The sequence below is a fragment of the Diabrotica virgifera genome, chromosome 3, assembly GCF_917563875.1.
Source record: "Diabrotica virgifera virgifera chromosome 3, PGI_DIABVI_V3a".
In the NCBI taxonomy this organism is placed as follows: Eukaryota; Metazoa; Arthropoda; class Insecta; order Coleoptera; family Chrysomelidae; genus Diabrotica; species Diabrotica virgifera.
In genome coordinates, this window is record NC_065445.1 from 83,639,839 (window position 1) to 83,663,902 (window position 24,064).

The 24,064-nt window shown below is 33.6% G+C and overlaps 1 protein-coding gene across 4 annotated transcripts in view; it reads left to right on the forward strand.

Annotated features, from left to right (window-relative positions):
• The window catches only part of LOC114327289 (dihydropyrimidinase), a 165,540-nt gene that overhangs the window by 50,986 nt on the left and 90,490 nt on the right, over window positions 1–24,064 (forward strand). The window contains exon 1 of one of the 4 annotated variants that reach the window (XM_028275852.2): window positions 5,538–5,655. The exons of the other annotated variants lie outside the window; for them this stretch is intronic. Coding sequence (XP_028131653.1) covers window positions 5,632–5,655 — 24 coding nt within the window. The 5' untranslated portion in view covers window positions 5,538–5,631. Of the gene's footprint in view, window positions 1–5,537; window positions 5,656–24,064 lie in introns of those variants that run through there. 4 annotated transcript variants of the gene reach the window in all.

Here is a 24,064-nt window from a genome sequence, read left to right on the forward strand (position 1 = left end):
AGAATGATTCGATGTTATATATTCCCAGTACTACTTTACGGAGTTGAAGCATGGACCCTGACAGAATCGCTTTTAAAAAACCTAGAAGCATTTGAGATGTGTGTCTACCGCCGTATTCTGAAGATCAGTTGGGTAGAAAGAGTCACAAACGAAAGGGTGTTGCAACGTTTGAATAAAAGTTGTGAAGTAGTGAACATGGTTAAAAGGCGTAAATTGGAATACTTTGGTCATATAATGCGTCACCCAGAAAAATATGACATACTTCACCTTGTCATGCAAGGTAAAATAATGGGAAAAAGAAGTGTGGGCCGCCGTACAATTTATTGGCTTAAAAACTTACGCCAATGGTTTGGGAAAACTAGCACTGAACTATTTCGTGCGACTGTAAATAAAACAATTATTGTTATATGCTGGGCAACATGAGAACCAACGATCGACAAGCGGTCTCGGCACCTTAAGAAGAAGAAGATACCATAGTTAAAAAACTAATACAGAAATAAAAGCTTCAATTTGTATATTGGTATAAAAATTTTTATTAAAGCTTTTTAAAAAGTGTCGTCCAAATGGAATGTAGCATAACGTTTTCGATTTGATTCAGAACAGCACTGAGGATGATCTGAATCAGATCGAAAACGTTATGCTTTAATCCACTTGCACGACGCTTTTTAAAAAGTTTTATTAAACATTTATATACCAATATACAAATCGAAGTTTTTAGTTCTGTATTAATAAAAAGATACAATTAGTCACCTGAAACCTCGCCTGAAACTATATTTATTTTGAAGAGTCTCAGATGCAGAATCCACCACTTTAATAAAATTAAAATGGTAAATAGTTATTTAAATCTGAGACTTTTAGTGTTGAAAGTTCTTTCTGGTACATCCTGCGACAATCCTGGTACAATCTGCGACTTTTACAATTTATAAGACCGCAGACGACAAATATAGAAAACGAAAAGGACTCCACTGTATGCAATCACATTCCGTTTTCATTCGTCTAGGAAAAGGACAGAAAGAAACTTCCTAGTACTCAAATCTGAGTAAAGATGGTTTTGCTTGTTTTCGATTCAGAGGGATGCACAACCGCTGGACAGCTGTTTCCACCATTTCAGGCTTTATCAACAGCGCTAGCGTGCACTCCTCTGAATCGAAAAACAGCTCAACCATCAATTTAAGGGGAATTTGAAAGATCATTCAAATTCCCATTGGGACGCGATCCAGCGACATCTCTTAACAAATTGAAGAGTCTCAGATGCAGAATCCACCACTTTAATAAAATTAAAATGGTAAATAATTTAAATCTGAGACTTATCGAAAAGTCTCAATCGATATTTTATTTCGTTTAGGCAAAAAAAAAAACGAAAAATAACGCGATTTTTGGAAAAACCTTTGTTGAGCGACCTCTAAAAACTTTTTTTTTAAGCTGAAACTTTCAGAATATTATTTTTTCATCACAAGGAAATAAAAAAATGCTTAGGCAAAAGAAAAAAGCATGTCGATTTTTTTAACCACCCTAATGAAAGAATTTGTTTAATGATTCTAATCTACTTCAGTGGCTTCATGGATTATTCAGATTCATAAGGACTGAAATAATTTTATTTCAGAAATTTTTTGAAACCGATTTCCGGATTTCAAAAGGTTAAAAACAAAAAAAGTGTAATTTTTATTACAATTATTTATTTTGGTTTTATTCCCATGTAATAAAATATTATAAAACTTACCCCGGCGCCGACATAAACTCAAATCATAATTTACTACTCTGCTCCAAAATACAAATTAAATTAAAGAAACTAACAAAGCCAACTAAGCCTAGTAAGATATATCTCGACCCCCTTAAAAACACCCAAACGCGCGAACACATAGCACAGCAGATAAATAGTAAAATGCACAGAATATCAAATATACCAAACGAAAACAGAACTATTAACGAATGTTGGTACGATATTCGAAACTAGATTTTAGAGGACGTAAGGGAATCTTTAAAAACACCTACAATGTTGGCAAAAAATGAATGGATGAACCAAGAAATTCTAGACTTGATGGAAGTTCGACGAAAATACAAAAATAGAAATATTATCAAATACCGTGAAATTAACAAACTCATAAAAAGAAGAATTAAACAGGCCAAAGAATCCTGGCTCGAGAATTCATGTAAAGAAATAGAAGACCTCCAAAAAAAGCATGACAGTTTCAACCTCCACAAGAAACTTAAATATACCTCCGGAATTAGAAAACAGAAAAATGCTCACGTACTTAAAACCGCAGACGGAAAAATTTGTGATCACGAACAACAGTGCAAAGAATGGGAGAGACACATCAGTGACCTTTTTGACGATGCTTCTCGAGAAAATGCTCCAAATACTACCTGTGACAACCAATTAGACAGAGGTCCCAGTATACTGAAGTCAGAAGTCATAAAAGCAATACAACAAGCCAAAAACAATAAAGCACCTGGACCAGATCAAATCCCTGTTGAGCTACTTAAACTTTTGGATGAGGAAAACATTACCTACTTGACTACTTTCTTTAACAAAATTTACAACGAAGGAAAAATACCAGATGATTGGTTGGAGTCACTGTTTATACCATTACCAAAGAAAAGCAGGCCCACCAAATGCAGCGATTTTAGACTAATCAGTTTGATGAGTCACATACTTAAGATACTTTTACGTATTATACAAAACCGAGTATTCCTTCTGTGCGAAACTAGAATGGGTAATAAGCAATTTGGATTTAGAAATGGTCTAGGAACTAGAGAAGCACTATTTTGTATGCGCGTTCTATTACAAAAAAGTTGTGAATTCCGAAAGAACGTTTATGTTTGTTTCATCGACTTCGAGAAGGCATTCGACCGAGTACAACATGATACACTTTTCGATTGCCTGCAGGCAGCAGGACTTGACCACTACGATATAAGACTGCTGAAATACTTATATTACAATCAAGTAGCCTCTATCCAAATTGGAGACAGTCGTACTGAAAAACTGCCGATAAAACGTGGAGTACGACAAGGTTGTGTTTTATCACCCACCCTTTTTAATCTGTACTCTGAAGAAATCTTTAGGGAGGCTTTGGATGACAGACAAGAGGGAGTAAGGCTAGGCGGAGAAGTAATCAACAATATTAGATACGCTGACGATACAACCATTCTTGCTGAAAATTTACAAGATCTTCAGACACTACTAAATCTAGTCAGTGAAGCAAGCTATCGGAGAGGCCTTAAAATCAACATTTCAAAAACAAAGTGGATGGCAGTTGGAAAGATTAATATAGATCAAGGTCAGCTTTCTCTTGATGGAGAGGAGTTAGAACGGGTAAATCATTTCAAGTACCTTGGCAGCTGGTTAAATGTAAATTGTGACTCTGATGAAGAGATAATAACTAAGATCGAAATATCACGGAAGGCTTTTATGACCTGGAAACCAGTTTTATGTAATAGAAACCTGTCGATGAATATTCGAAAGAAGGTGCTGAAATGTTATGTGTGGTCTATCCTATTGTATGGTTGTGAGACATGGACGTTAAAAACCACAAAGATATCGTGGGTTTCGCACACTTCCAATGAAGATGTTCTTCAAATGATGAATTGGGAACGTCTGCTCATAAGCATCATAAAGAGGAGAAAAACAAAAAAAAAACAAACAAATATATTTTTTTTAAACAGAATACTTCGGCCATATAATTAGAGGACCTAAATACCATCTGCTTCGCCTTATAATACAAGGAAAAGTGGAGGGAAAGAGATGGATTGGTCGAAAGAAACTTTCATGGCTGCGTAATATTAGACAATGGTGTGGCTGCACAGTAGAAGAATTATTTCGCGTAGCAGCCGATAGAGAGAGATTTCAGGAAATTGTACACATGATGACGGCCAACGTCTGAATACAGACACGGCACCTAAAGAAGAAAAAGATAAAATATTCAGTGAGTTTTGAATATACAGTGGAACCCCGATAAGTCGGCCCCCGATAACCCGGAAGTCCGGCTAACCCGGACCGATTTTCATCAGACAAAAATTTAACAAATAAACAATTTAACAATTTTATCAAATAAAAATGTATGTAGGCCAAATAATATTTCAGAGATAATGTGTATTTGTGTAATTTGAACACATAAGTACAATAGTAAAAATGATTCATGCACACGGCGGCAGCCAGAGCGACCGTCTCAGCTTATCGGAAAGAACAGACACCTGTCTGTATTCCTTTTTCTTTATTTATGTCAAACTGTCTTAGCATTGTTTAAAAAAGACGTGACTATTTAAAAATTCTTGTATTGTGTGTAGTACAGCCTATTAATCACTTCCGTTCTGTAATGTAATCGTGCTTCAGATTGTGTTTGCTTTGTCTACGTAATGGTAACAAAACGTAAAAATGTTGCAGTGACAATGGAAAAGAAACTAGAAACATTAGGTAGGATTGATAAAGACGAATCTTTAAAATAAATTTATTGCAGCATCATAATATGATATTATGCTACCATAGGTCTGGATCCCGCGTATGAAAAAAAAGTTGATTAATAGCAAGCTAAAAATTTATTAATAGCTTAAGGGTGTCTAGTCGGATAAACTTTGATATATGAGAACACTGGAACAGGGGCAGTTTTAATTGTGGAACAGGTCAAAAATTTGGAACGGTCAGAACACGAAAATGGCACATTTGTTTTGTCCGACAGAACAGACATAAACTCTCCGAACAGAGATTAAACTCTCATGCAAAAATCAGACTGCTATTTATCACCTGTCATAATTCCTGTCATTTGACATATTCTACATGTTCCACTCATTAAAACGCCAATTTGGTGATAAATAGCAGTCTGATTTTTGCATGAGAGTTTAATCTCTGTTCGGAGAGTTTAAGTCTGTTCTGTCGGAAAAAATACATGTGCCGTTTTCGTGGTCTGACCGTTCCAAATTTTTAACCTGTTCCACAGTTAAAACTTCCCCTGTTCCAGTGTTCCCATATATTAATGTTTGTCCGACTAGACACCCTTAAGCTAATAACAAATTTTCAGCTTGCTATTTATCAATTTTTTTTTTGTACGCAGGATCCAGACCTACCATATTATGGTGTCGGTACATCTCTACAGTATGACTGAGTTTTTTACCAAGAAATGAACAAAACTCTACACTCTATACAACTATACGTAATTTAGATGTGTACTGTGCATATGTGTTTCATGTTTTTGTAATTGTAATGGAGGTTATTTATTAATTTTTACTATATTCTCCGGCTAACCCGGATTTTCGATAACCCGGATCGGCCGCGGTCCCGATTAATCCGAGTTATCGAGGTTCCACTGTACACAAAACATAAATAATGGAGCAGTTCTGTCGATTTTTTAGTTATGACATCGTATATCGTCGCCATTTCATAATGAACAAGACTTATGAATTTGTTTAAACCCTACGTCAATACGCGTTTAATAAAAAAATAAGTAACTTTTCGAATGTTATGCCTTGTTTTCAAACTTTATCATTAATCACAGCAGTCATTTTGGGATGTTATTTAAACATTGTTAATGGCATTGATAACTTATCTGACAAATTAAGCTAGAATGGTCGATACATTATACTTTTAGTGTAATCTTGGTGTAGGTCAACAACGAGTACCTACATATTAAATTTTTTGAGATGGAAGACTACGAATATTTTGAGGTAATAAACAATATATTCTTATTAATATTTTGTTTTAGATTTCTTAAGAAATTGTCATACATCTATCCGTAGTAGGTAAAACATTTGCATTCTTCTTCTTCTTGTCTTAATTCCTTTTTTGTTGTGATGGTGTCTATTCTCCTTTTCTATCCTTTTTTATTTCTCAATATCATTTTCATTTCAGTGTAGTCGATCCTTTTGACTTAAACTGCTTTTATAATTTCATTTATCCACATTTTTCTTGGTCATTTTACTTATTATAGATTCCTGCTTTAGTTGCTTTCTCAATTGATCATTTCTGATTCTGTCTTTCCTAGTATTGTGTGATATTTTCCTCAATACTTTCATCTCAGTAGCATTTATTTTACTTTCACGTTTCGTTTGTAGTACCCACCTTTTACTTACATGTTAATATTAGTATGTTAATCGTAATACATATATACTTGTAATTTAGTTTTGTTGTTTTTTTCCTACTTTCCGTATATTGTTTTATTTAGCGTAGATATAGTAGATTTTGTTGCGTTTCTTCTGTGTATCATCTATATCCAAATCGAATTTGTCATCAGAAGTTAAATCTCATTATCTTGCTTTTCTTAATATTTATTATCATCTTTAAGTTAAGTATCTCTTCTATATATATTGTTTAGGTACGAATTTTTGCATCGTGTTGTCATTGTCAGCTATAACTATTATGTCATCTGCGTAGAGTAGTGTTTCAATTTGTGTAGGGGTGCGGTAAGTGTATCCAACTGTTGTTTGGAGGGTCCTCGTTCTAGATCTCGTATTTTTTGTTAATTTAACCATGATTATGAAAAATAGTAAAGGGCTCAGGTTATCTCTTTGTTTCACTCCTCTTTCTAGGAGGAAAAATTCTGATCTTTCTCCCCTCATTTGTCTTTTCGGTCTAGTATTTTCATATTGATTTTACTACTGGTATTATTTACTTGGAGTTTTTAGCTTTTTTAAACATTTATCAAGTATATTTCTATCAGATTTCAAGTCTACGAATGCTAGTACTAGTTTCTCTCTTATATCCATTTTATAAATATTTTTTTAAAATGATTTTTCAATAAATAAGACTTGCCTGTTATTGATGACACAAGTACATTTATAGGTACTCGATAAAATAATAATTTTTTATCAACATGATTTGGTATCAACAAGATACCGTATTATTTAATATTAATTAATTAATTTAATAAAAAAGAAAGCAATGTATTATTCAATCAGTTGAATCGGTCTAAATAGAAACGTTTCTAAGTCATGAAAACCATTTTTTGGGAAAACCTTTATAAATAGATATGTATTAGTCGTTTATACATACCAACAATTTTGAGTATTTTTGACACTTTTAGCTGTAATGGTTGATGTTTCTTAAGCAAGAAACCCATTATGAACGCCCGGCACGGCACAGCCCGGCACGGCACAGCACAGGCCGGCACGTTCAAAAACCCATTTGTAACGGCCGGCACGGCACGGCACCGGAAAAATGATCATATATTTTAAAAACTATCGTAAAATAAAAGTTTTTAAAAGACATAAACTACACAATTTTAAAGAATATGCATCATGTTAAAAAAACGAATTCATGGTTAAAAGATAATGTACGTACCTGTCCATTGATAAAAATTTTCGGATATTTGTACCCATGTATTGTCCTTTTTCTTACTATCATGATAACTTGAGTCCGATGCATCATACAAAAATGGGTATTCTCTGACACTCTCAATGAAAAGTTCGTCCATATTATTTTATTTCAAAAGAAATAACGCGCTTTCAATTAAAAAATCAACAATATATCTGCTTATTACCAACTATGACGCACTGGCGCCGACTGGCCGTCCAGGCCGTTCGACTTCAACGGATTTTATTCTCCTCGGAGAATTTTGGCCGTTCCGTTTGCGTGCTGGCCTGTGCCGGGCCGAGCCGGCCGGCGGCCGCTCATAATGGGTTACGTTGCATTTAAAACTATACGAATGAATTTGGACTGTCCTGTGCGAGGCCGGGCTGTGCCGTGCCGGCCGTTCATAATGGGTTTCTTGCTTTAATACAAAATAATATGTGCATACATATAATATCTTATAATATTATATTCTCCATCACAATCTCAAAAATGAAAAAAAAAGACTCGGAACGTTTTTGTTCACATAAATTCAATTACTTTACCTAATTTCTAAATTTCTAAATTTGATATTATTTATACATAAATAGTGTAGTCACTGAAGGTGGATATAAGCTCTTACCTCGGATTTCGTTGAACCTCCATCGATTTGGATGAAAATTGGTGAGTGGTTAGAGAATATCTCAAGGGACAAAGGTGACATGGTGCCAACTTGCGCTTTTATCCTGGGGGTGAATGCCTCCCCTTCTCGGGGTGAAAATTATTTTATTAAAAATAATCCTATGTTCGATGGAGGGACAAATTCTAAGCAAAATTTGTTATATAAAATTATTAAAATAAATCAAAACTTTTTGAGTTATTAAAGATCAAAGATTTTAATTTTTTGTGAGAAAAATGCATGTTTTAACCGATTTTTCATAAATAACTCAAAAACTATAAGTTTTTACAAAAAAAGCTATTATTACCAAAATTGAAGTTAATAAAAAATGAAATAAACTCCTTACTAGAAAAACCTTTTATGTTAACGAAAAGTGAGTTATAGGTAATTGAATGTATATTTATTTCGGCTAGTACCCAAATCTGAATAACGGGAAAATTAAATATTAACTATTAACTTCTTCTGGATGCATTTTATAACATAAACTTATAAAACATTTGTCAAAGTACTTACAGATATCTATCAAATGAGCGCTCGAACAAGTTGATATCATTAAAATTTATGTCTCAAAAACTTTTCAAAATTTAATCTTTTAAAATTTTTTCCAAAAAATATTATTGTTTTTAATTTAATAACTGTTAATTTTTAAAATATCAGGTTGACCTAAAACCCATTTTGAAGTTAATTCCAAAGGCTATTAAACGACGTTAAATTTAATTTTTTAAACCTCTTAAAAAATAAATATACTTAATTCGCTCTATCGAGATTTACTTTGACACTGACGTTAGTAATTCCTTTTTTGAAAAGTTCAGTTGTCAGAAGTGACTGGAAATTACTACAAAACCAACGCACCTGCTCATATCCAATATTATTAATGGTAAACAGACATAAAAATAACATAAACCTTACGCCAATCAATAATTATTCATTTGCACCATTAGAATGTATTGATAACAAATGAGAAAATTATTTATTGTACAAAATAAAAATATTTTGTAGAAATAAACTTCACAAAATTTTATGAGATTAGTAGACACTCCCACTATTTATAATAATTCTTCTTTTTTTGATGAAAGATTCAAGTTGATTTGAGTTGATTTTAGCAGTTAATAGTGTGAGGTAGGAATTTTTGTGTTGTATGTTTCCTATTCCGAATGTGTCAAAAAAAGTCTCGCGAGAGCGAATGCAGTATAAATAGTTAAATGGACCCGGTTACATGGTTCTCGCATCAAAATTTAAGTTTTAAACGTTTCTATCTCGGTTATTTTTTACCCTACAGAAATAGTAAAAAAGGTAAAATATTTGATACAGAAAAACTAATAACATTTGGTTATATATAATTTTTTACTTACATTGAGTATTTTTGGAGTTATTATCAAAAGATTATAAAAAAAATTTGCATTCTAAACCAGTGAAAATTGTTGAAGTTATTACTTATGCTAATATAAAGAAATTCTTGCAAGGGTTACCATAAATTTTAATTTTTGTGGAAATGGCGTTTATTTTGTTTTTCCCTTTTTCCTAAAAAATTCGAAAGGGTTCTGTTTGTTTCATCATAACTTGCTTAATTTTGATGCTATTAACTTCTTATGGAGCTCATTTGATAGGTATTTCGAAGTACTTTAACAAGTGTGTAGGTATATTTTATAAAACGCATCCATTTTCCGTTATTTAAGCTTGAATACTTCGATTTTAGTACGCGTCGAAAAAAATACATTTAATTACCCAGAACTGACTTTGAATTAACATTAATTTAGTTCTTTAAGTAAGGAGTGTATTCAATTTTTTATTATCGTCAATTTTGGTAATAATAACTTTTTTATAAAAACTTATAGTTTTTGAGTTATACGTGAAAAACAGCTTTAAAACATGCATTTTCTTACGAAAAAATAAAATGTTTGATCTTCAATAAGTCCACAAGTTTTGATTTATATTAATAACTTTATATAACAAATTTTGCTTAGAATTTGTCCTTATATCGATTTATGGTATTATTTTTAATAAAATAATTTTCACCCCCGAGAAGGGGTGGCCTCCACCCCCAAGGTAAAAGCGCAAGTTTGCATTATGTCACCTTTGTTCTTTGAGGTATCCTCTAACTACTCACCAATTTTCATGAAAATCCATGGAGGTTCAACGAAATCGGAGGTGAAAACCTTCAGTGACTGCACTAAAATATAATTTAGAATTTTTAAAGCAGACAGTTTATCGCGAAACAAAAGATTAGCTTTAATTATCATGTCAAAAATTACTAATAGGTCTGGATCCCGAGTATGAAAAAAAAGTTGATTAATAGCAATCTGAAAATTTGTTAACAGCTTAAGCGTGTCTAGATAAACTTTGATATATGGGAACACTGGAACAGAGGCAGTTTTAATTGTGAAACAGGTTAAAAATTTGGAACGGTCAGACCACGAAAACGACACGTTTATTTTGTCCGACAGAATAGACTTTAAACTCTCCGAACAGAGATTAAACTCTCATGCAAAAATCAGACTGCTATTTATCACCTGTCATAATTCCTGTCATTTGACATATTCTACATGTTCCACTCATTAAAACGCCCATTTAGTGATAAATAACAGTCTGATTTTTGCATGAGAGTTTAATCTCTGTTCGGAGAGTTTAAGTCTGTTCTGTCGGACAAAATACATGTGCCGTTTTCGTGGTCTGACCGAGGGTCTGACCGTTCCAAATTCTTAAACTGTTCCACAATTAAAACTTCCCCTGTTCCAGTGTTCCCATATATCAAAGTTTGTCCGACTAGACACCCTTAAGCTATTAACAAATTTTCAGCTTGCTATTAATCAACTTTTTTTTTCATACGCGGGATCTAGACCTATTATGCCAAAAAAATCGTAATTCGAAAATAAAAATCAACCTGTTTCGGGATTTACCTCCAAATTTGTCTATTCTCTAGAAACTGAATTTATTCCAACCTAAACTTACTCACATTTATTAAAGATAATTGATTAAATAATATTTATAAAAGATAATTGATGTTATTGTTTTAGACAACTATTGTATTACAATATTAATAACAAATTTGGACAAACCAGTTTAATAAACACTGATATTTGCGTAAATAAGTAGATGTATGGTATTCTATTATCACAGTTATATTGTCGTATTTATTATGTTTACAAACAAATATCTCAAGCCAAACGTAAATAACGGTTGTTTGAGTACAAAGTATAATAGTGTCATTAAATGTTTGTCCTACTTCTTCTGTCTATTATTAAGCAACATGAATAAATAAAAATAAATTTGGGACTAAACTAATTACCAACTAATCGTACCTAACCAACAAACCGTTTTAAATAAGGTGTATTAAACTGAATAGAATTTTTTTAGAGTATTCCAATTTGAAATATGGTTCTTAAAGTATTTTGTTGTGGCATATTTATATTACATTATATGTACTACAGTAGATGGTCCGATAAGTAACCCCGTGTGAAATGAAAAGCACGTTTTCCAGAAAATTCTTTTATTTTATTTTATATAGTCTTATTTTGTAATTTATATACAGTCCAAATAATATGATTGTGGAAGCTCTGCAAAATAGGCGTTTGTTTTTTTCAACTATCTTTTCTTTCTAGCTCAATTTTTTATTTGCGGGAGTATCTTCAGATTTGGCGACACATACTGATCGAAGGGGGCCAAATCAGGAGAATAAGCCGGATGAAAAAGCAATTCGAAGGCCAACTCATAAAATTTTGACATTCTCATAATGCACTTGTGAGCCGGTGCATTGTCTTGCATAAACAACACGTTTTTTTCTTAATTTTGGGTTGTTTCACAATAAGTTCCTGCTTTAATTTGTCAAATAATGCACAATAATATTGGATATTGATAGTTTTACCTTTTTCAAGATAGTCAATTGAAATTATGCCTTTCTTCTTCTTGTAGTGCCTATCCGTTTCGGATGTTGGCGACCATCATGGCAATCTGTACTTTGCACGCTGCTGCTCTGAAAAGATTTGTAGTGGTTGTGTTGAACCACGTACGTAGATTTTTCAGCCACGAAATTCTTCGCCTTCCTGGTTCTCGCTTTCCCTCTACTTTTCCCTGTAAGACCAGTTGCAGCAGTCCATATCTTTCACTGTTCCTCATGATGTGACCGAGGTATTCGATTTTGGCTGTTTTTATTTTGATTAACAGCTCTTTTTCTTTTTGCATTCTTAGCAAAACACCCTCATTAGTAATGTGGTCGGTATAAGATATCTTCAGGATTCGACGATAAAGCCACGTCTCAAAAGCCTCAATTTTCTTGCAGGTGGCGTCTGTGAGAGTCCACGACTCAACTCCATACAACAGTATAGGAAAGATATAACATCGTAGTAATCTGACTTTTATGGGTATCGACAAATCATGACATTTGAACAACTTTGTCATTTTTTGAAATATCTTTCTTTCTCTATCCTACATTTGATTTCTATAGAATGGTCCCAATTTTCATTGACGTTCGTACCAAGGTAGGTATATGTTTTTACTCTTTCTATTTGTTGACCATTCACACTGATTCGTCCAAAATGCTGTTTGTTCTTAGAGATAATCATACATTTTGTTTTCTTAGTGTTTAGTGAAAGTCCGTATCTCTGACTGACTTCTGCGATTCTGTTCATTAACTCCTGTAGGGCTTCAGAACTGTCAGCGAATACCACAGTGTCGTCTGCGTATCTTATGGTATTGATACATTCTCCGTTAATTCGAATTCCGGCTTCAACATCATCCATTGCTTCTTGAAAGATTTCCTCAGAGTAGATGTTAAACAGCAGTGGGGATAGTATACATCCCTGACTGACCCCACGTTTGATTTTGATATCGTCGGATTCTCCTGCCCCTTTCCGGATAGAAGATGTTTGATTCCAGTACAGATTGCTGATAATCCTTAAATCACAGGTGTTAATTCCAATATTGGTTAATATCGCCATCAGCTTGTCGTGCTTTACTGTATCGAACGCTTTATGGTAATCAGTGAAACATACATAAATATCGCAATTTACGTCTCTACATCGTTGAAATAGCACTTGTATACTAAATAGAGCCTCTCTTGTACCCATTGCATTTCGAAAACCAAACTGTGTTCGGCTGATTTTTTCTTCGCACAGTCTATATATCCTTTGATATATAATTTTTAGAAATAGTTTTAAAATATGGCTCATTAAGCTGATGGTTAGGAAATCACTGCAGGATACGCACTTTGTTTTCTTTGGTAAAGCAACAAACGTCGACTTCAACCATGTTTTTGGTATTACTCCGCTTAAATATATGTCGTTAAATATTTTGGTTAGGCGTTGAGTACCGTCGGTGTTAAATAGTTTTATGAGTTCAGCATATATATATGCATTGTCAGGTCCATTGTCCATATGCTTTGCCATCTTTTAGTTGTGATATTGCTCTTTCCACTTCATCTGATGTGATTGGTAAGTGGTCATCACATATGTAGGATGGAGGTTTTTGCTCTAACGACTCTATCTCTTCACACAGTGATTTTAACCAATTTTCTTTGGCCTTTCTTATTTCAGTTCTTATTTGTCTCTGAATCGTGTTGTACATTATTTTGTTGTTTTTTGATTTTCTTCTTTCTTCCATAAGTTGTAGTATATTGTCGTTCATCCAACTTTTTCTCATCTCTTTCTTTTCTATTAGATGTTCTTCTCTGATGCTGTTAAAGGTTTCACATATATTTTGGAGTGATTCTTCGGCATTATATGTTTGCTCCATATTAATTAGCTTCTCTGAAAGATTCTGTGCGACTGTCTCTTTTGTTTTCTTATCTTTTAGTATTCTCATATCGCACTTTTTGTTGCTGTTCTTTTTTGCAACCTTCTTGAATCTGAACCTAAATTTACCAACAACAGGAACATGATCTGATGATACGTCAGCACCGGGGTAACCCTTAACCGATAGGCATCCATTACGGAACCTTTTGTTCACCATTATGTAGTCAATTTGATTCCGTATTACGTTTCCTGGTTGATCTTGCGGGGAGACCCAGGTGTACAAGCGTCTTGGTGGTAGTTTGAAGAATGTGTTTAGTATTGCAAATTCTTCTTCTTCTACAAATAGTTTTAATCTGTCTCCCCCTTCATTTCTCTGTCCTAGACCAAAATTACCTATGAATTCACCGCTTCTCCCTTTACCAATTTTCGCATTGAGGTCACCCATAATAATAGTTATATCTTTTTTTTTAAGTTGTTTAAGTGACTTGATCAACAACTCATAGAACTGCTCTAGATCTTCTTCTGGTTTATCGCTCGTGGGGGCATGCACTTGTAATATATTTAATTTGACGGGGCTAGTATTCAGTTGGATTATTATTAATCTTTTAGAAATAGGTATAACATATTTGTAACACATTGACGTAATTGGGGAGACACGATTATTCCAACCCCATATATATGTTGACCATCGTCATTTCCTGAGTGGTATACCATATATGGTTGTCAATACAAGCACCACTAATTGGCCACCTCATTTCGCTTATGCCCATTATACCGATTCCGAGTCTGGTCATTTCTTGAATGGTATTATGAATTTTTCCAGCCTGATACATTAAGCCTGATATTTTATGCCTTTGCAATCCCAAAATAAAGTAGCCATAACCTTTCCAACATTGAGCCGCTCTTGGTTGCTTCTGAGCACATTTGCAAGCTTCAGTCCATTGCCGTACGTTAATTTGGTTTCCTAGTGTATAATAGTGGATTCAGATCTCAACAACGATTAGCAATTGATGTCATAAGTCCAACGGATTGCGCTTCATAAGCTCCAAACACTGCTGAGACGTGGTCACATGATCATGTTTTTGGCCAATCAATGGTCAGCAAACGTAGCATCCATCGGCAGGATAATTTTTTCATATACAAAGCTTTGGTTTAAAATATGACTAGTGCACTCTTTACTAATTCTTGTGGCCTCTGCGAATTCAAGCACCTTCACCTTACAATAAGCTAAAACCATTTAATGGACTTACTTCACATTTTCCGGTGTAACTGCATCGGAGGACCGTCCAGTAGGTGGATGTAGATATACGGACACTACGAAATTCACGGAACCAAAATTTGACAGCGTAGTCTGAAGGAGCACTAATTCCATGTTATCCAACTTTTATTGCGATTGCTTTGCCGCTTTATTTGTCAAATATTAATGTTAAATGATCAAATATAATCTTTTTCCATATGCGTAATTGTTTCAAATACGTGAACTTTGCAGCTGTCAAAAATCGCGCTAAAATTTGACATCTATCCCTACCAAAGGTAGCACGTTGTAGACATAGACAAATATTATAATATAAACACTTATATTATAATATTAACATAGACTGAGCGTACCTTCCGCGCTTCCTGACGACAAGATCTCCTGGACTATTTTGGTGCTATCTCTTTCTAGCTCATTGTATCGAGAACCTAACATTATTCATACTGCTCCCCACTTAAAAATAACGTGAATGATACTGTCGCAGCCTCACAGCTTTACTATGTGTAAGAGTGTTGATTGAATAACCCCTGTTGATTGTATTCAGTCAACGGTAAGATTGTATTTTGATCCAAAATCATCAACATGACAGTTGATCTGTCTATGTTATTGTATAGGTCTATGGTTGTAGACCTATTTTTTTTTTTGAGATCGCAGCGCCCTAATCGTCAAAGGAGGTTACTTTTTGGATCATCTGATATTTAATTGAAAAAACCCACAATTCTTATTGAAAATAAGTTTACTTTGAATAGTTTCAATTTCCACTTCGGAAATCTATCCCAAATTACAGATTAAACAAATTATTTTGTTTTGTAACTTGTTAATACAAAAAATTATTTTAATTTAATTTTATCTGCCTCACTCCTAATAACAATTCAGACATATACACATCGGAAAAGTCTAGGGATACTTTTATAACATAATAAAATTAATAAATGAAATGAATTTCGACTCGATTCAAGTTCTATGTTTAACCCGGGTATGACAATACTAAAAGGCACCGTTAGGAAAATATTCCAATTTACAGTTCAGAGAACCTGTATGAAACGAGTCTGTGTACTCTAATACAGAGTATGGCATTAGTAAAATAAGAAAATCTACGGATTCGTTTTGATTTAAATCTGTCTCCCTCCATCCTCCGATAGTACTATTTCTAGGTCTACCTGTTGTCAAGGAAGCTCTGAGGAAGACAAATTTACAAAAAATTAATAAAAATAAATTCATGTGGTTGTTTAATTTCAATTGATTGACAAAGTTTTTAACAGGATAGTAGTAAGTTTGTCTTCTTCTTCACTTGCCACTCCTAGCGGAGATTGGAAATCATGGCCACTGCGACTTTGTTAGCAGCGCGCCTAAAAAGTTCAATCGAACTACACCCGAAGCATTCACGTAGATTGCGAAGCCACGATATTTTTCTTTTTCCCACACTTCTTTTGCCCTTAATTTGCCCTGCATGATATTTCTTAAAAGTTCGTACATTTCACCCCTAATAATGTGTCCCAAGTAATCCATCTTTCTAGTTTTTATCTCATTTGTAATTTCGCATCTTTTGTCTAAAGTTTGGAGTACTTGCGTGTTAGTGACGAGGTCCATCCATGATATTTTGAGAATGCGCCTATAGCACCACATCTCGAATGCTTCGACGATTTTTATGGTCGACTGTTTTAGTGTCCAAGCCTCAACTTCATATAACAGAGTGGAAAAGATATAACACAGCAGCATTCGTATTCGTAACTTTATGTCGATATCACGATTGCAAAAGAGTTTGCGCATTCTATTAAAGACATCTAGCAATCTAGCATCTAGCAATTTCTATTCTGCATTTTATTCTCTTTTGTTTGATCAGTAACGTCTGTGATCCAAGCACCTAGATATTTATAACAGGACACACGCTCAATCGCTGTATTGTCTATTATAAGATTAGCTCTGATATTCTTTGATTTCGCGATTACCATAAATTTAGTTTTTTTCAAATTAATTTTCAAGCCGTAACTGTTACAGTACCTATATATTGAGACTGAACGAGATGTTCAAAGTGTTCAGTTTCAAAAGCGATCATTTTTTTGCAGCATATCTCGCTTAGTTTAATGTAATAGACCTTTAATATTGCTCATTTTAAAGGTCTTGTCAAGCACTACAAAAGGTATTGGTTGCATTATACACCTAAAATCGACCGTTTCTCTGTTCTTTCAAGTTGAATACAACGATTTGAGCATGCACCAAAAAACAAACTCTTTTCACCTAACTATCTCTTTTTGTATTATAACTAGAAGATTTATGAAGGAACTAATATCTTTGTTTTTTATAAGCTACAAAAATTTGTTATACAGTTTTTTTAGTTAGATGCATAGTTTTTAAGGTATTCGCAAAAAACTGTTCGAAGGGGTGTTATGTTTCAATGAAAATAGCCAATTTTCAACCACGAATAACTCAAAAAATATTGAGTTATCAAAAAAATTATAAAACAGTTTTTACTTAGAATTAGGTTCTCTAGCCACTTCCGTAGTTATTTTAACCAAGAAATTTTCCACCCCGAGAAGGGGTGGGAAGGGAACCACCCTCAAGATAAAAGCAAACATCGGTATAGGGTAGACTTTGAATTAAGAGATAAGTAGAGGCTATTCCCAAAATTTCATTAAAATCCATGCAGTAGATTTCGGAGGCAATATCCTATTCTTGCTCCCATTGACTGGCGTATTAAAGGTATTCTCATTATTTGTGATATTTCAATAAATTTTGTTTTATATTAAATACTACTAAACACTACAAATCGATTATTATTTATCCGAAACAATTAAAGAAGAAATAAGAGATTACGTGTTTCTAAAAATATCCCTAGACTTTTCCGATGTGCGTCTATTATACATTTAACAGTAGAGTAAACTAAATGTAAGATTAAGTGCCTACTTAGTCTACTTATCATCTCGATAAATTATGGGTTTTTCCTCGATTTTCCTCATGGGAATTTAATGTGATAATTTTACTGTCATGGTGAGATATGGAAGTCTTTTTATAGACATTCTATCATATTTTTATAAGGTATTTTTTAATATTTTTAATAAGGTATTTAAACCACGAGGTATTTGCAAGTTAAAACTAATTTCATGTTTATTCATTCAAAAGAATTATCCTCCAATAAAGTCGTCTCAGGAATGCACCTCAAATATAGAAATAGTTTAGTTTATGTATGTTTCAGAATATTTTATATTAGAAACAACACAAATTAACAATCTGAACAACTGGAAAATCAAAGATAATGTGTTTATATTTTCGGGTTTTCTTCCGTTAAGAATTTTGTTTACTTAGACGCAAGATGTTTGAAGACGTTTCGACATGTTTGGAATCTGCCATTGAATGTGAGGGCTAAGATTTTTTTTATTTTTCGGCGGCGCTGAATTTTTTGACTACCGACTTTTACGTTGAGTATCTTTGGGCTTCTATTTCTATGGCTTCCCTTATCGTTTTTGTATTGTAGAGTGGAATGCATAGTATGAAGAGCGTAATCGCAAAATGTAGGGCCAATACTTTTTAAATGCATTCATTTTTTTATATATATGATATCGGTTTTATAGCGTTCTACGCCTTTCCGTTCCAATCGCCACTCCTTTCTATTGTGGCAGTCTTCCTCTCTTAGATTTCTTTCAGACATCGCCTTGGAGATGCCCTTTATCCATGTAGTTGCTGGTCTTCCTCGTTTTCATTTCTCTGTGAGGGTCCATTCTAACACTTTTTTGGGGATTCTCCTTTCGTCCATTCGTCTTACGTGTCCGTACCAAACTAGCTGTTGTCTTTCGATGTCATCTATGATTGTTCTTTCTATTTCCATTTGTTGTTTTTTCCCATTTTTTTTAATCCTGAAAAAACTAATAAATATTTTTTAAAAAATTTAACGCTGAATTAAATATTACATTATTATCGAGGGCCGAAAGTCCCTCCGAATAAACAGAAAGTTTCTTTTAAATGAGATATTTGAAATTAAAAATCACACTCAATTTTCTCTTCTTTTTCACCGCTGTAACTTATTAAAATAAACATTATAGAAGTTTTCATAGACTTTCCGCCCTCGGTAATAATGTAATCTTTCATTCTGCGTTTAAATTTTTGAAAAATACCTAATAGTTTTCTCAGGATCCGAAAAAACTGAATGCATTTAAAAAGCATTGACCCGAACTTTTGCGTCTACGCGCTTAAAATTCAGTGTTACTCGGTCTTGCATTGCATATCATTGCCGCAGTGTAAAGACCCTTTAATGATACATAAAAAAGGAAAAAGGGCGCCAATAATTAAATATTTGTTCTTTTGTCACACGGCACGTATGGCAGTGAGAAGGGTCCTGTTGGATGGATTAGCTTGCTAGATTATATCTAGGACTTATACAAACATTTCCTTCAAAAAGTATTCACCGTGTTCACCGGGTAAAATAAATTATTCATTATATGTACATAGAAATATAAACAGCTGCCTTTTCTCAAGAAACCAAAGATATCACAATAATATTAATTGAGTCCCTCAAGTAATTGTCCCTCCGTCGTATCTTTAGAACGGTTTTACTTATGATAGTGAAATTTGGAGGGAGGAAATAAACGGACTTAGGCTTCTCAACTAGTCATGACAGGTGACATAATAGTGACAGATGATGTTACAGCGCCACCGTGACCAATAATTTTAAACGGGACCTTAGGGCAAGTGATACCTCGTTTGAAAGGTGAAAGAAAATAGCTATTCCATCATAATTTTATTTGATTTTAAGCTTATTTTAATGAATAAATTAAATAAATACTAAAATTTTAGTTTCACATTTAATTAATAAATATTCAAACGTCCGCCTCTGGTTAGTTGTCAAAAAGTTGACGTTTTTCAACTTTCTAATTGTTTTTACGTCAACGTCAACTTTTTTGACAAATACCCAGAGGCGGACGTTTGAATATTTATTAAGTAAATGCGAAACTACAATTTTAATATTATACCTATTCACTAATACTATTTTTTTTATTTAAGCTGATTTTGGTAAATCAATTACTTAAATAAATACTAAAATTCTAGTTTAGCATTTAACTAATAAAAATTCCAACGTCCACCTGTCAACAAAGTTGACGTTTTCCATTCTCTAGTTGTTTTTACGTCAACGTCAACTTTTTTGACAAGTAATCATAGGCGGACGTTTCAATTTTTACTAATTAAATGCGAAAGTACAGTTTTAGTATTTATTTAATTTATTCATCAAAATCAATTTAAACTGAAACAAAATTAGTATGACTAAATAGGTAATTTCATTATCTTTCAAACGAGGTATCACTTTCCATAAGGTCCCATTTAAAATTATCTGTCAAAGTCGCTCTGTAACGTCATCTGTCACTATTACGTCACCTGTTATAACTAGTTGTGAAACCTACGTCCATTTATTTCCTCCCTCCAAATTTCACTATCAGAAGTATCACCACTCAAAAGACACGAAGGGGGACCGGACTTTTGACTAGCACTGTATACAATAATTATTGTATAAATGTGATCAAGAAAGTATTCTGTAAGTTAATTTATGCTTGATCTAGGTCAATTTGTATTTTATTGAGGAAGAAGATAATCAACAAACAACTTTCCTTTTTAACTTAGATATTAATTAAAAAAAAAATCAAATTGCTATCTGGGTTTAGAAATGCATGATAGTACAGTTTTTCTGGCAGAAGCTTACAGCTTACATCTTTATACAGGACTGTTCAAATCGGAATTTATAAAAATAATATGATCAACCCGAAAAACTCGAGTAAGTACGAGAGAAATAGAAGAATGTTAATAAGCACATTTATTAAATTTATTACATACGCAAGTATGTCGTTTTCTTCCAATTAGGATAGTATCATCATCACCATCACTGATTCGTGATTTCCCAAAAAGAAATTATAATTGACTCTATTGTGCCTTCTATCGCAACTGAAAATCACCGTAGATTCTGTTCAAAAGCACTTACACACCTTTTTAAAAATAAAATATGAAGGCCTTTATTTATACTTTTGTTTTTGTTTTTCTCTTCATTCTCAATCTACCGAGTGAGTTATAAGAATGGAACGCCCCAATTATCTCAGAAACAGCTTGCACGATTTTTATAAATTCTGGTGTATAAGTCTTGTGATCCGGCCGATATTATGGTGGTATTTACATTATCATATCTTCCGATTTTCTGAAAATCTTGAACGTTCTTATTTTAAATGGATCACCCTGTATATTTTTTGATTTTGAATGCCACAATTTTAGAGTAATTCCTACATTTTGACATTATCTTCGCCGAAGTAAGAATAATATATTTGAACTAAGAAAGTTCATTAGATTTCCAGAAAATTGACAACAATGTAAATACATGTCATCATACTACCGGCCGCATCACAAGACACACACAAAAAGTTATAAAAATCGTGCAAGCTGTTTTAAGCTGCACACTTAAAATTCGGTAGATTGAGAATGAAGAGAAAAACAAAAGCATTTATTTTAAAAGTATAAAAAAGTTTTTTTTAGGTTTTTAGGTGCTTTTCAATAGATTCTACAGTGATTTTAAGTCGCGGCATTTTTACCTCCAAATTTTTTCTTTTTTACTGCCACTAGGTCAAAATGAGTTGGGTTTTTTGTATAAGTACTACATTTTAAATTTTCATTTTACAAAATTCCTTAAGTACATGAAAGAGTCCATGTCCGTTGTGATCTGTACAATCTATACATCGTTCTAATATATTAGACGACTCTGTATAAAAACTTTTACGTAGGAACAAGGTGTTTATGTATCTCATATTTATTTGAAGTTCGACTATTGCCATCTAAAAATTCTTACTGTGGGCATAAATTACAACTATGCCTGATCTGTCACCTCAGATGCGACTTCTGGAAGTTTTAAACATTGTTTCAAACAATAATACGGTCCAATGTGATAGCCAACATCCATAGAGGAAACGCACTTTAAGAAGAAGATCAAAGAGAACATTTTAATGATGCTTTACATCTCCTATATTGTTTTTTTAATAATCATTCTCATTGCCATTATCCCAATGCAGGGTCGGCTTCCCTAATTGCATTTCTCCATAAGTTTCTATCTTAGGTCATATCAACATCAATCCGCTTTACCGACATGCCCTGCCTAACCGTCTCCCCCAGGTCTTCTTTGGTCTTCATCTCCTACTTCTTCCCGAAAGCCGCAGTTCAGTAATTCTTCGTGTTGGGTGATTAACGTCTCGACGTTGCATATGACCAAACCATCTTAACCTATGCTCCCTCATTTTGGCATCAACTGGTGCCACCCCTATTACTTACTTACTTAATCCAGAACTCGTCTACCTTTCGGTGTGAGTTATTACGGTGTTGGGTTCTCCGTCGTTTTCTTTTACATTTCCTTCCATTTCCTTCTATCCATGGCCAATGGTTTTGTTTCCTCCCATTTTATTCCTCTTTTGTCGGCCGCTTCCCTCATTTCTTCTGTCCACGTCTTTCTTGGTCCTCCTCTCTTCTTTCTTCCCATATCTTTCGCTTCATATATATGTCTTACTATTTTTTCTTCTCCTCTTCTCAGTACAACCAGCCATCTAAGTTCTCCTTGTTCGATTATTGTTGTAACTGGGTGTATTTTCAGATTTTATAAAGGTTTGATTTCTATAAAAAATAAATAACCATTTTCAATTTCGTTGCAACACGAAACTACAGCCGCATCATATACTAGTTCAATCAGAGAGTGCCGCAAGCACCTCTACCGGTTTCTAAACTTATTAGTCTCTCATCAGGAGGCAAATATGCTGCTCTCTCTGACCCAACCAGGACAAACCCCGGCGTGCAGTTACGAATTGCAACGAATGAAATGGCATGGATGCCCTAGCGGCAACTGCTAGCAAAAGCCTAAGTTTTCAATCTAATAGCACATAAAACAACACTAAATATGCTGCTCTACATCCTACCAGATTGAAAACAATGGCAACCTTCTCTGGTTACACCTCCCAGGCTTCTAAAATTTGCAAGCCATACGGATGCTGAGACTTTGATTTCTAATTTTATCTTTCCTTGTTTTTTCCTCGATTGTTCTCAAAAATCTCATTTCTGTGCTGATTAGTATATTCTTTGGTCTTTTGTTAATGCCCAAGATTCACAGGCATAGGTTAGAGCGGGTTTCACAATCTTTTTTACTATTTCCGTTTTTATATTCTTAGGTATTTCTTTCTTCTAATTGTTTTTCTGACTCCCCAATGATCACCAGGTCGTCTGCGTTGTATAGTTCTGTTATTTGTATCATTCTCAACTTCCAATATCCTACATTATATTTTCTCCATTTGTGTTTGCATTTGTTATTACGTCATCTAGTACTAGGTTAAAGTGTAGTGGGCTCAGGACACAACCCTGTCTTAATCCAATGTTGCTGTCGAATATTTTTGATTTTTCATTTCTTCTCCTTACATAGTTTCGTTTTTTCGTATAAACTCTGCATGCATCCTATTAGATCTTGTTCAATTTTTCTCTTCTCTAGTATTTTCCAAATATCTTCTCTTTTAATTCTGTCGAAAGCTTTTTCCATATCTATGAAACATGCATGTATTTCATAGACATGGAAGTATGCACCCCTATACTTCCCCTAATATAGGTACTCATTCCTAATTTTACCCTTTTTTGTTAGTCCACTCATCCATTTAAGCGTTATCATTTCCGCCACATGCATTCCTTGTTCTACTTTCTTTTTAATTGCCCAACGTTCAAATCCTTACATTACAGCCGGTCTTATAGCTGTTTTATAGAATTTTCCCTTCAGCTTCATTGGACTTTTTTTGTCACAAATCACACACATTGTTCCAATTTTTTTATAAGTTGCCTTCACTATTTCCCACCAACACCAAATTGTTTTTTTTTATGAATAGTCTTAAATATTTAAATCAGGAATAATTTGGTTTGTTCTAAAGACGGTAAGATATAAATATGTTCATTGCAAATTGGGCATTTAGGAACTTACACAATTTAAAATAAAGTCCAAATAATAAAGAATGAAAATGTGGGAAAAATCTAGGTTATGTTAATAAGAGACCATGACTTCTTGAAAAATAACAGATGTTTATAAAATCCATAAAAATTTATTCATTTTAATTTTAATAGACTGAATGTGTCAGTTTTCAAATCATTCAACGTTAAATAATGTT